Source organism: Entelurus aequoreus, linkage group LG20, assembly GCF_033978785.1.
Source record: "Entelurus aequoreus isolate RoL-2023_Sb linkage group LG20, RoL_Eaeq_v1.1, whole genome shotgun sequence".
NCBI lineage: Eukaryota > Metazoa > Chordata > Actinopteri > Syngnathiformes > Syngnathidae > Entelurus > Entelurus aequoreus.
The window spans coordinates 1,213,374-1,226,527 of record NC_084750.1 but is presented as its reverse complement, the minus strand read 5'-3'; the positions used below and the strand labels follow the sequence as shown (position 1 = coordinate 1,226,527).

The 13,154-nt window shown below is 40.0% G+C and overlaps 1 protein-coding gene across 1 annotated transcript in view; it reads right to left on the bottom strand.

Moving 5' to 3' along the window:
- LOC133636372 (zinc finger protein 3 homolog) overlaps positions 1–12,912 on the bottom strand; it is a 23,091-nt gene extending 10,179 nt beyond the window's left edge. Inside the window, exons 1-2 of the mRNA XM_062030365.1 lie at positions 12,538–12,912; positions 7,470–7,712 (exon numbers count right to left, since the gene is read on the bottom strand). Coding sequence (XP_061886349.1) covers positions 7,470–7,712; positions 12,538–12,646 — 352 coding nt within the window. The 5' untranslated portion in view covers positions 12,647–12,912. The remainder of the gene's footprint in view (positions 1–7,469; positions 7,713–12,537) is intronic.
- Between the last annotated feature and the right edge of the window lie 242 nt (positions 12,913–13,154).

The window sequence follows — 13,154 nt, the reverse complement described above, 5'->3', positions numbered from 1 at the left end:
CTGATTGCATTTGTATATGAGCGAAAATCAGAATATGATGGGACCCAGAATAGCTCAATGGTCAACACTGTGGGCTCCCAATACAGGGGTACTTGGTTCAAACCCCAGACAAGTAATCATTAATTTGGCTGAATGTCGTCAAAACGACATAAATTGAGTAATGTTATGTGCTCATTGCTTGAATAACAGAGTTAAAAAATTAAGTCAATGCTAAAGATAATAATAATTGTCAAATAGTCAATGAATACACCTCAGGGGTTACCTGTGTGTGTGTGTGAGAGAGAGTGTGTGTGTGCGTGTGTGTATGAGTGTGAGTGTGTGAGTGTGAGTGTGTGAGTGTAATTCCTGAGGTGGGGGGGGGGAATAGGGGTACAACTTAATAATAGAGAGCGTTGACCAATGAGCTCTCCTGGGTACGATTAAAAAAAAAAAAAGTTAATTGGAACAGTAAAAAAAAAAAATTAAATTAATTAAATATTATGTTTTCATTACATGTGGAGGTGAAATATATCACCTGACACCTCCAATCAAAGCTTCAGAAGTTGCAAGTCAATTTACTGGATTTGAACCCGGAACCCTTTATTCCAAGTCAACAGTCTTACCCACTGTGCTATCCTGGGTGTTGAGAAGTCTTGTATCCGGCTTGTATACAAAGCTAATCAGAGACTTGTTGCTGGGTAAACTACACTATAAACCAGTGGAATAAAATACCATCAACCCGACTGGTATTGAACCCAGGACTGTTTAATCCTAATCAAGAGTCTTAACCATTGGGCCATCCTGGCACTGGTAACCCATTCTTTCCGGCTTATATAAAAAGCTAATCAGAGACTTAAGGTGGAAAAAAATGCTACCAACTCACCTGGGATTGAACCCAGCACCCTTCATTCCAAGGCAACAGTCTTACCCACTGTGCTATCCTGGGTCGTGTGAAACCCTGTGTCAGGCTTGTATAGTAGGCTAATCAGGGACTCTTTGCTGGGTAAAATACACAAGAAGTGGACCAAAATTCTATTAACCCGACTGGTATCGAACTCAGGACTGTTTATTGCATGGCAAGAATCTTAACCACTGGGCCATCCTGGGTCTTGTGAAGGTGGTTTTCTGGCTCATATAGAAAGGTAATCAGGGACTCGTTGCTGGGTAAACTACACTGTAAAATAGTGGAATAAAATGCTGTCAAACCGTCTGGTATTGAACCGAGGACTGTTTAATCCTAATCAAGAGTTTTAACCAATGGGCCATCCTTGCACTGATAAATCGTTCTTTCCGGCTCATATAAAAAGCTAATCGGAGACTTAAGGTGGAACAAAATGCTACCAACCTACCTGGGATTGAACCCAGCACATTTCATTCCAAGTCAACAGTCTTACCCACTGTGCTATGCTGGGTCTTGCAAAAATCTTGTATCCGGCTTGTATAGAAAGCTAATCAGGGTCTCTTTGCTTGGTAAAATACACAATCGTTTGACAGCCCTAATATACCGGTATGTATATATTAGGGGTGTGGGAAAAAATCGATTTGAATTTGAATCGCGATTCTCACGTTGTGCGATTCAGAATCGATTCTCATTTTTTAAAAAACGATTTTTTTAAATGTATTTATTTTGTATTTTAATTAATCAATCCAACAAATTAATACACAGCAATACCATAACAACGCAATCCAATTCCAAAACTAAACCCGACCCAGCAACACTCAGAACTGCAATAAACAGAGCAATTGAGAGGAGACACAAACACGACACAGAACAAACCAAAAGTAGTGAAACAAAAATGAATATTATCAACAACAATATCAATATTAGTTACAATTTCAACATAGCAGTGATTAAAAATCCCTCATTGACATTATCATTAGACATTTATAAAAATTAAAAAAATGAACAATAGTGTCACAGTGGCTTACACTTGCATCGCATCTCATAAGCTTGACAACACACTGTGTCCAATATTTTCACAAAGATAAAATAAGTCATATTTTTGCTTCATTTAATAGTTAAAACAAATGTACATTATTGCAATCAGTTGATAAAACATTGTCCTTTACAAATATAAAAGCTTTTTACAAAAATCTACTACTCTGCTTGCATGTCATTAGACTGGGGTAGATCCTGCTGAAATCCTATGTATTGAATGAATAGAGAATCGTTTTGAATCGGGAAAATATCGTTTTTGAATCGAGAATCGCGTTGAATCGAAAAAAAAAAAAATCGATTTTGAATCGAATCGTGACCCCAAGAATCGATATTGAATCGAATCGTGGGACACCCAAAGATTCGCAGCCCTATAAGTTACCCATGCTTTGGCTTTTGAACATTGCGCCTATAACAATCCGGATGGTTCTCTTCTTCTTCCTCGACGTCCACAGTTTCCAAAAACAATTTGAAATGTGGACTCGTCAAACCACAGAACACTTTTACTTTTTGCATCAGTCCATCTTAGATGAGCTCGGGCCCAGCGAAGGTGGCGTTTCTGGGTGTTGTTGATAAATGGCTTTTGCTTTGCATAGTAGAGTTTTAACTTACACTTACAGATGTAGCGACCAACTGTAGTTACTGACAGTGGTTTTCTGAAGGGTTCCTGAGCCCATGTGGTGATATCCTTTACACACTAATGTTGCTTTTTGATGCAGTACCGCCTGAGGGATCCAAGGTCCGTAATATCATCGCTTACTTGCAGTGATTTCTCCAGATTCTCTGAACCTTTTGATGATATTACGGAGCGTTGATGGTGAAATCCCTAAATTCCTTGCAATAGCTGGTTGAGAAATGTTATTCTTAAACTGTTTTACAATTTGCTTACGCATTTGTTCACAAAGTGAGGACCCTCTCCCCATCCTTGTTTGTGAATGACATAGCATTTCATGGAAGCTGCTTTTATACCCAATCATGGCACCCACCTGTTCCCAATTAGCCTGTTCCCCTGTGGGATGTTCCAAATAAGTGTTTGATGAGCATTGCTCAACTTTCTCAGTCTTTTTTGCCACTTGTGCCAGCTTTTTTTAAACATGTTGCAGGCATCAAATTCAAAATTAGCTAATACTTGCAAAAAATAACAACGTTTTCCAGTTTGAATGTTAAATATCTTGTTTTTGCAGTCTATTCAATTGAATATAGGTTTGCAAATCATTGTATTCTGTTTTTATTTACGATTTACACAACGTGCCAACTTCACTGGTTTTGGGTTTTGTAGTTACTGGGGCAGTATTGGTCATACCAATGCTGATATTGATCTTTTCTATTGCCAATCACAATTAGCTTGTGCTTAGCTGAGGATAAGATTATATAGACTTATGTCATTTATTTATGAATAAAAACGAACTGTTTCAGGCACATCAAATAATAATGGTATTATTATTCAATTAACTGAATATGGGAATATAAACGGCATCAGGTGCTGTAACTGACGTCAGACGCCCACTGGACCACCTGTTAGCCAGATCGTTTTGCAGCAGAGCCACTATGTGGATTATTTTCCTTATTTTTAAGTTTTTAGTGGATTTACCATTTGCCTGTGGAGAACTGGGACAAAAACAGACAAATACCAGGAGGACTTGTGTTGGATGTGCGGTATGTTAAATAAGTAAACTTTTGCATTGCATTGTGTTACATTATTGCTTTCTAAGTCATACAATATTATCACATTAAAACTAGGGTCGAGTATCGAGTATCGATTGGAACCGGGACTAACTTTCCGATTCTCCCGGAATCGTTCAAAAGTTTAAATTTCGATTCCTAGTTTCGATACCCAGTCCGCCGACCGGAAAAAAATATGTCCGCCGACCGGAAGAAGAAGCCGCTGAACACCAACGAAGAAGCGCCCACCCCCGGAAGTGTTAGCATAGCCGAGCGAGTCAGTCAAGATCAAGCATGGATAGCGGGCGTCGGCGGTCGAAAGTGTGGCTTTACTTTACAAAAAAAAATTAAATAACCGCGAAATAACAGAGCTCCATGTCCATCAAGAAACGAGTGGAGAGAGAGCTGCAGATGTACCAGGACGTTCCACCGATACTTTGACGACCCTGCTGCATGGTGGTGGAACCAACAAAAGACTTATCCTTTGCTGTCAGATCTCGCTTTCTCCTATTTATGCGTTCTAGCTTCTTCCACACCCAGCGAACGTGTATTTTCCACAGCAGGAGACACTATCTGTCCAGAACGCTCACGCATCCTGCCTGAGAAGGCGGATATGGTCATTTTCCTAAACAAGAACTGTCTCTGATTTTATACTGTACCTGCTGCTAATCTGGACTGGGTTTTGCAAGTTGTTTCTTATTGTTTATTTGCTTTTCTGCACCAGGTAAGCCCATCAGTGGGAGCACGGTAACAATTTTAAGTACCTGCAGCATCATACACTTGTGTGTGTAAATGTGTTTTCATGAGGTTTCCTGCAGCATCATACACTTATGTGTAAATGTATTTTCATGAGGTTTTCAAAAATAAAGCTCTCTTGAGGAAAGTGTACCCCTGGGAAAATGTATTCATAATTTATAATATTTATATTCAAGTTCATAGATTTGATATTTATATTCTAGTTGAAAACAGCCCTGTGAGGAATGTATAGTAAAGTTCATAAAAAGTTAATAGAATTCAAATTGAAGGAGAATGTCAGACTATTTCATTCAGAAAGACTGTAGGTTAGCTAGCTCATTTAAAATAGCATAACCTTTTTTTTGACCCTGCCTCTTAAAAAATCGGAATCGAGAACCGGCAGGAATCGGAATCGAAACAAAGAATCGGAATCGGAATCGTTCAAATTCAAACGATACCCAACCCTAATTAAAACAAACAATAACAAAGCAGTGCTAAAACAGGAAATATAGAATGATAAATGGCAACAGGGACATACGGTTCAATATAAAGTGCCAGAAAAGTTTGTGTTCATTGCTCTATTGCACATTTTTTTACATTGTTCAACAGCTTGATACAAGCTACAACATATGACAATTTGAGATGGTTTCTTTTGCACTTTGGTATACGGTTTCTTCTTCCTGCACTCAAAATGAGTCAATCGATCTTGAAATATAAAACACTGCTAAAACATTTTTTTTAATATGAATTCAGTTGTTCCTGTTGATATGGAGAATTGTATAATATTTTAAGTGAATTTTTCTTTGTAAAATCCAGCATCTTTATATATTTCATCTAAAATTGGACAATTTGGTTTGTCTTGGAAGATGTTTCGCGGCTCATCCTCAGAACTAGATCTGACTAATCCAGGTCTATGAGCACGAACTGATGAAGCCTCCTCGGATGAGCGGCGAAACGTCTTCCAAGACAAACCAAGCAGTCCAGTTGCAAACGATTGACCGCCCTGAGATGACAACGACCTGGATGAATGAGAACATTTATAGGTATAATTGGGACAATATATTCATTTTTAGACTATAGCTGAAAATTAGCTTCCACAACTCAAAATACCAGCAGCCAACGCTGGTATACAGCCTGTGTTACGTTGTACAATAATAATTTAAAAGAAAGAGCAAATCGATATAAGCAAAAATATGTTAGTGCTCATTACTAATAACACATTTGTTTTTATATTTACAGTATGTATCGTATTTTTCGGACTATAAGGTGCACTTAAAATCCTTTCATTTTCTCAAAAATCGACAGTCTGCCTAATGTACGGTATAATTCTGGTTGTGCTTACTGACCTCGAAGCAATTTTATTTGGTACGTGTTGTAATGATAAGTGTGACCAGTAGATGGTAGTCACACATAAGAGATACGTATAGACTGCAATATGACGCCAGTAAACAACACCAAAACTTTAAATGTTCCATTGAAAATAAAGAACTTTACAGACGGCACTCAAAAATCTGTCGAAATGTTTTAGTATGACTTTGAAGCCGCACCGCTTGATGGATTGTCGGCCCATTACGGCTACCGTAGTCAGAAATACAAGTATTACTATGGTGTGTGTATAAGGACCGCAAAATGGCAACCATTAGCAGACACATCTGGTGTTTTGTTTCACAATATTATGAAAAAACAACTTTTCTTACATTCTGGTACCTGCTGATGTGTATTTCAATCAATGTATTTGAGATCTGCATAAGTCCTGACAATTTGCGCACGTCCGCCACTGTAGTCCGTAACGATGCCGTAGTCGATAAGCTTCTTCTTTTTCACTATCTTCTCGTTATGGGACATTCACCCTCTGCTCTTGACATTTCTTTTTAATATAAAGTAGCGTGAAGTTCTAACTAATATCTCGCTATGGAAGCGCTAAAAACTACCTGTATAGTGGGTTTACATAATTCACCCATTGAACTTTAGTTATTAGAGAGTTACGGTCGGACGTTTTTTCACGGTACACATTTGTTGCACTAGTGAGCCACGGATGAGAAGATGCTGCTCCGTTGTTGATTTAAGTTAAGTCTGAATGTCATTAAAACAGTTAGCTCCATCTTTTGACACTTCTTCAACTCCCGTCCTTGCCCGCCACACCGTTACAACAAAGATGAGGGGGAGAAGATGCTGTCGAAGGTGAGCCATGTAAATAAGACCGCCCACAAAACGGCGGATCCTGAATCGACTGTCAGAAAGCGATGTAAGGATGGTCTGTAAAACATAATCGATGCAACATTTTGACCAAAGAACCACCATTACATGTTATGTAGACCACAAGGAAGTGTTTTCAATTTAGAAAAAATTATAATAATGTGACCCCTTTAATGCGCTCTATAATCCGGTGCCCATTTTGTATGAAAAAAAACCTGACTAGACCCGCTCATCGGCAGTGCGCCTTACAATCCAGTGCGCCCTATGGTCCGGTAAATACGGTACATTTTTTTAGCCTTTTTTAAAGAAAATATATACATCTTCGACTGTTAAGCAAATTGTATGGTAGCGTCATATTGACCACGCCTCCACCACCACAAGTGTATTGGTAAGCTGGGGAAACCCTGATCTCATTAAGGTTGCACGATTCATACACGATACAAATGATATGAATTAGTTATTAATTAGTTGTTAATTAATTAACTTGTGATATCGTAATAATGCATGTTGATGACACAATGTAGCTGTTTCCGCAAATTTAGGGACAAGCTAACAAATCTTACACATCTTACACAAATAACTACTTTGCTGTGGGCTTTCTAAGAATACCTGCTAGCTAAACTCTGCTGTAACATACACAGCACATCACACTCGTCCTGCTCCAGAAATTCTGACCGGGCTATAAAGATAATTAGTTGATGTATTTATTTTAAATAAAAATATTGTTATTACAATTTTTGGGAGATTTCAAGGACGTACTTAAGATTTTTTACAAGATTGTGATAGAACTTAAGACATTCCAAGGTCTTAAATTGAAATGATTAGATTTAAGACTTTAATTCTGTGTGAACGAAGTGATAAAGCCTACTTGGATGAGAGGCCAAATGTCTTCCAAGACAAAGTCCAATTGTGATGGATTGAATGCCCTGAGAATAAACTGATATGTGGATGTTGTTCTTACTTGGACTGTGATGAAGCTGTGAGGACTCAGGTGGTTTGTCTTCATGGTCTTCAGTCTTCACAGAGACAATAGTCAGTGGGAACTTGGTGAGATCAGCCCCCTCCTGCCCAAGGAGACACTCTTCCTCCTGAGTAATCCACACTTCCTTCTCTTCCTCTTTAATGTGGGATGGCTCTGCATCCTCCTCTTTTAACAAAAGGGGATGTAGATCTTCCTCTTTAACGTGGGGGGGCTGCTGGATGTCTGTTGGGTAAATAAGATTATTAGAGAATATAAAAAGTTTTTGATTGACACTGTTAACTAGGGGTGTAACGGTACACAAAAATTTCGGTTCGGTACGTACCTCGGTTTAGAGGTCACGGTTCGGTTCATTTTCGGTACAGTAAGAAAACAACAAAATATAAATTTTTTGGTTATTTATTTAACAAATTTGTAAACAATGGCTTTATCCTTTTAACATTGGGAACACTATAATAATTCTGCCCACGTTAATCAACATTAAACTGCCTCAAGTTGTTGCTCAGATTAAATAAAATGACAAAACTTTTCTTCTACATATAAAAAGTGCAACATTAAACAGTTTCAAGTCAACTCATCATATGTAATTTATTACAGCATTTGGGAAGCCTGTAGTTGATTTATTATTTAAATGTTATATTTTTATCAACATGTGATAGCAGGGACCCTGCCATTCAAAACTAGGCTGCTGCATTACTAATGATTAATGTAACTATAGCTGAAAAAATGGTACAATAGCAATAGGAGAGACTATTCATCCCTAAACACCATGGAGTTCATGCAGGCTTTATGATGCAGTTACATTATTATATCAACTATCAAAGACAGAAACTATTCATTTAACACAATGTCCTTTTTTGCTGCTTCAACACAGCTCAATCAACACATAAAAAGGTAAAGTGAAATAACAGACAGACAGGGCTTTGCTGTCCGTAACACACACAAACACACCGCAAAATGAGCTAACGTTACGCTAAAAGCGAATTAGCCTTCACCTCAAGCCAGGACTGCCATTTATATTTGTAGAAGGTCAACGGGCTCATAGTGATGTTACTAGTACCGGTAGTTGACTGGCAGGTGTTAATTATAATTTGGGGAGAGTATGCTGCCTGATGCTTACCTGCTAAACGCTAAGCACTGACTACATGCGCTCTGAATATGCACTGCTGATTGGCTGTTACCGCCCTGAATACGCACTGCTGATTGGCTGTTACCGCTCTGTTTGTAACCAATCAGATGGTTGTGTGGGTGGGACAATGCTGGGTGCTGTGTAGAGTACTGACAGAAACAGAGGCAGAAGGAAGCGGAGGCGGCTACTTAATATGTTCGTGTGGAAACTTGTTCGGTACACCTCCGAACCGAACCGAAACCCCCGTACTGAAACGGTTCAATACAAATACACGTACCGTTACACCCCTACTGTTAACACAATGAGATTGTGTGTGTTCTTTTGTGGGTTGTGTTAAAATGTGTAGCTAAAAAAAGAATAAAAACCAGGAAAATACTTCCTTTTGTCCCAGCCACTAAAATGACTCTGTGCAAAGCTGCCGCTGTTTCTGCCTTGGTGTACAGAGTGTGATGTAAATCAGGGTTTCCCGCAGCGCTTTGTTGTTAAGGCGGCCGCCTTAACAACAAAGAGCCACCGCCTAAACTAAAGTTTTTTTTTTGTTTAGTTTTTTTAGTTTTGTCCTTTGCAGCTTCTCAGGAATATCATATAGTTGATGTAGATGCCCATATCGGCTGTTCAGATTTACTTTACAAAAGAGAAATGTGGGATACTTCTCTTGTTGCCTTATGTGACTCTATTAAATGTATTATTATTATCATTTGGTGCTAAACTAAAGTCTTAACAAGCTGCTACGCTTCGTACTGCCTCTGCCTCTGTCAGTACGTCTCTGCAGCACCCAGCATTGTCCGACCCACAGAACCATCTGATTGGTTACACGCAGAGCGGTAACAGCCAATCAGCAGTGCGTATTAAGAGCGCATGTAACAGCCAACCAGCAGTGCGTATTCAGACCGCATGTAACAGCCAATCAGCAGTGTGTATTCAGAGCGGTAACAGCCAATCAGCTGTGAGTATTCAGAGCGCATGGAGTCAGTGCTCACGGCAGAGGCAGGCAGAGAGGAGAGACGGTGCGGGTTAGCAGAAAGGTGTTTAGCAGGTGAGCATAATGCAGCGGACTCTCCCCAAATTATAATAAACCCCTCCTAGTCAACTACTAGTAACATCACTATGAGCCTGTTGACGTTCTAGAAATATAAGCGGCAGCTCAGCTCGCTCGCAGTCCTTTAGGTAAAGGCTAATTAGCTTTTAGCGTAACGTTAGCTAATTTTGCGGTGTGTACGTGCGTGCGTGTGTGTTATGGACAGCAAAGCCCTGTCCGTCTGAGAGAAAGACAAGCATTATTGATCTACAGCTAACAACTAAGTTATTTCACTTTACCTTTTTCTGTGTTGAAGCAGCAAAAAAGGACATTATGTTAAATGGAGAGTTTCTGTCTCTGATAGTTGATATAATAATGTAACTGCATCATAAAGCCTACATGAACTCCATAGTGTTCAGGGTTGAATAGTCTCTCATTGCTATTGTACTATTTTTGCAGCTATAGTTAAAAGTTAAAGTTAAAGTACCAATGATTGTCACACACACACAAGGTGTGGCGAAATTATTCTCTGCATTTGACCCATCACCCTTGATCACCCCCTGGGAGGTGATCAAGGCAGCGGTGGCTGCAGCCGGGAATCATTTTTGGTGATTTAACCCCCAATTCCAACCCTTGATGCTACATTAATCATCGCTACGGCCAGACCTGGTCTTCTGGTCAGAGGCTTGCAGGACGGTTCTTCTGGTCGAGCTTACTGTCCCATGGGAGGGGGGGTTGGAGGCTGCTTATGAGCGGAAGCGAGCCAAGTACTATGACCTGGCAGCAGAGTGCAGGGAGGCTGGCTGGAAAGCCGTCATCTGCCCTGTGGAAGTGGGGTGTAGGGGCTTCGTGGGTTCCTCAACTGCCCGCCTACTCCGAGACATTGGATGCACAGGAGCGGGGCATCGGAAAGCCATGAAAGAGCTGGCCGAGGAGGCAGACAAAGGCAGCTTCTGGCTGTGGCTAAGGAGGAAGCATAAGAGTTGGGGGGCAAACACCTAGGACATCAGCAGGGGGTGGCAGGGAGACATCCCTGCCATCGCTCCGCCACCATGAGACGTTCTGGGGTTAAAGGAGCGAAACGTTGATGAATGGTGGTCCCCAGCTGATGACCCGTTTATGCCCACAGAGGTGTTCGGTGAGGTGTCACAGCACACCTGTCAAAAGGCACTGGAGGAGGTGCGTCAGGCAGCAATGCCCAGCAGGAATTCCATCACCTGTATCTTGATAAGTAATGTAGCAGCCTAGTTTGGAATTGCAGGGTCCCTGCTATCACATGTTGATACAAATATAACATTCACATAATAAAAATCAACTACAGGCTTCCCAAATGCTGTAATAAATTAAGCATGATGAGTTGAGCATATGTCAGCATGTAGCCCCACTTTTAACTCTTTTTTTCAAACGCTTATTGCAAACGCTTATTTACAGTAAGTCATTAATTAGACTTAGTCATTATTTTGTCTTAGTAAGTCAATATTTACTAAGTAAAAATAATGACATACTTAGTATCTGAGGCAACTAGGACTATTTTGTGTTTTGTTTTTACTTTATGGAAAAAATATCGAGATATATATTGTATATTGCCATTCAGCATACGGAGCGGAAAACAAAACCAAAAATTGTAGGCTTCTTCACGCGACGAAGTCGGCCTACTTCACCACAGTCTGTAGTTTATTGCCCCCCCAGGCAGCGATGAAATGGAGACGTGATGGTGGCGACAGGCCAAATTACACTGTTCCAGCACCTTCCCCGTCCGTCCGCCTGTCCCAGGCGACGGCCCTTCCCCCTGGAGAGACAAATTTTGTGGGGGACACACTGCATAGATAACACTTGTGTATGGAAAGAAATCTACTCTTCACAAGACGAAGGACAGCTCAGTGGTTAAGACTGCTGACTCTGAATGAGAGGTACTGGGTTTGAACCCCACTCTAGTTGACAGCATTTTGTTCTACCTCATCATACTTTACGGAGCTAGGAGTCCTCGATTACATTTGTGTATGAAAAAAAAAATCCTCTCCACAAGACCCAGAATAGCCCAGTGGTTAAGACTGTTGACTCAGGTTGAAGGGTGCTGGGTTTGAATCCTGGTTGGGTTGATATGTAATTTACAAAACTGGCTGGAGGCTTCAAGGTGACATATATTGTGAGTGTGTCACTTCTCCCATGTAATGATAAAATAATTATTTAATAAACTTTTTTTTCTATCCAATTACAATTAACCTTTTTTTATTGTACCCAGGAGAGGTCATTGGTCAACGCTCTTTATTATTAACTTTATACTCCTATTCCCACCCACCTCAGGAATTACACTCACTCGCACACACTCATTCATTCTCACACACACTCACAGGTAACCCAAGGTGTCATCATTGAGTATTTGACAATTTATTTTTTATTATTAGTATCATTAGTGTTAAATTAATTTTTCAACTATATGTTACTCAAACAACTAGCACATAACATTACTCTGTGTGGTGGAGAATACACACCCCACAATGTATGTCGTCTTGACACCATACAGCCAAATTACTGATTCCATGTATGGGGTTTGAACTCAGTACCCCTGTATTAGGAGCCCACAGTGTTGACCATTGAGCTATCTTGGGTCCCATTAAGGTTTGGTTTTCGCTCATATACAAATGTAATCAGTGAATTATGATCGAGGCAAAACAAAAAACAAGATCTTTCAAGTTATGGATTTGAACCCAGTAGTACTGCGTGAGCGGCAGCAGTCTTAACCATTGAGCTATCCTGGGTATTGTTGACACAATACTTTATTTACTGAGGAGTGAAACACTGGGAGATGGGAATAAATTCCTTCCTAAAACAATTTATTCAAGAATACTGTTAATATGTAAATATGAAATGAGTAAACATGTGAGAGTAAGAAGTAAACAAACCTGTTCGGTGTGTAACAATTTGATGCTTCTTGAAAACATCGTCCCCCTCATTCTCTTCTTTTGTTGGACACAGTTTCTCCTCGTACTCTGCTATCGTTCTTTCGCACATTTTCACACAATCACAACACTTTACACTCACACTTGATCTCTGCTTAGCGATGTGTTGAGAACTTCCACGTCTCTTTGTTAGCGGCTAACAAGCTAAGCTAACTAGCAAACTAAGCTAGCACGAGACGTGCCATCGTACGCTCAGACTAATGTATCCGAATACAAACAATTACTAACAAAGTATAATCTTTTAGACAGCATATATGTGTACATGTATGCACTAATTAAAAATACAGGACTATAATGCCCGCGCCTAGCCATTCTCCGTCAAACGCCATTTTGCCTTTTATTCGTTTTTCTTCTTCTTTCTATTTCCAGCAGACTAGTAGAGCATGTTAGGCGCATTGCTGCCCTCCACAGGTTCTTAACGGGATTTCTTCGTTATGCCTTATGGCCCACACTACATTGTACAGTACAGTGGGCGGCGCTATGAACCTTTACTGCCAGTAAGAAGAAAAGAAGAAGAAGAAGAAGAAGAGATGGTTGGTTGTTTCTCTCGCGAGATCTAA